At 66.8% G+C, this 379-nt stretch overlaps 1 protein-coding gene across 1 annotated transcript in view; it reads right to left on the minus strand.

The window, feature by feature from the left end:
* LPXN (leupaxin) overlaps positions 1 to 379 on the minus strand; it is a 3,899-nt gene that overhangs the window by 1,392 nt on the left and 2,128 nt on the right. The window contains exons 5-6 of the mRNA XM_009321055.1: positions 270 to 377; positions 119 to 200 (exon numbers count right to left, since the gene is read on the minus strand). Coding sequence (XP_009319330.1) covers positions 119 to 200; positions 270 to 377 — 190 coding nt within the window. The remainder of the gene's footprint in view (positions 1 to 118; positions 201 to 269; positions 378 to 379) is intronic.

The raw sequence follows: 379 nt of genomic DNA on the forward strand, positions 1-379 counted from the left end.
GGGAACGACGATGGGGGGATGTCAGATGAGGCAGTGGGTCCAAGGGCTGGGCTATGGGGGGGATATCCGGGGTGGGGGCAATGGGGGCAGGACCCCCACATTTGTCCCTGGGACATACCGTCATCTCCAAACACCTTCCCGCAGTGGGCACAGAAGAAGTGCTCGGGGTGCCAGGTCTGGTCCAGGGCCGTGAGGACTTTCTGCAGGAAGAAGCAAGGTGAGGCAGCTGGTGGCGGTGGGGGGTGGCAGGGGAGGCCGGGGGGGCTTACCTCACGGATGGGGTTGGCACAGTAGGCGCAGCGGGGGGAGAAGGCCTGGTGGTAGTCCTCCTCGCAGTATGCCCGCCCGCCCCGCTCGCAGAAGGGCTGGCGGCCCAGCT

Source organism: Pygoscelis adeliae, unplaced genomic scaffold (genome assembly GCF_000699105.1).
Source record: "Pygoscelis adeliae isolate BGI_AS28 unplaced genomic scaffold, ASM69910v1 Scaffold1073, whole genome shotgun sequence".
NCBI lineage: Eukaryota > Metazoa > Chordata > Aves > Sphenisciformes > Spheniscidae > Pygoscelis > Pygoscelis adeliae.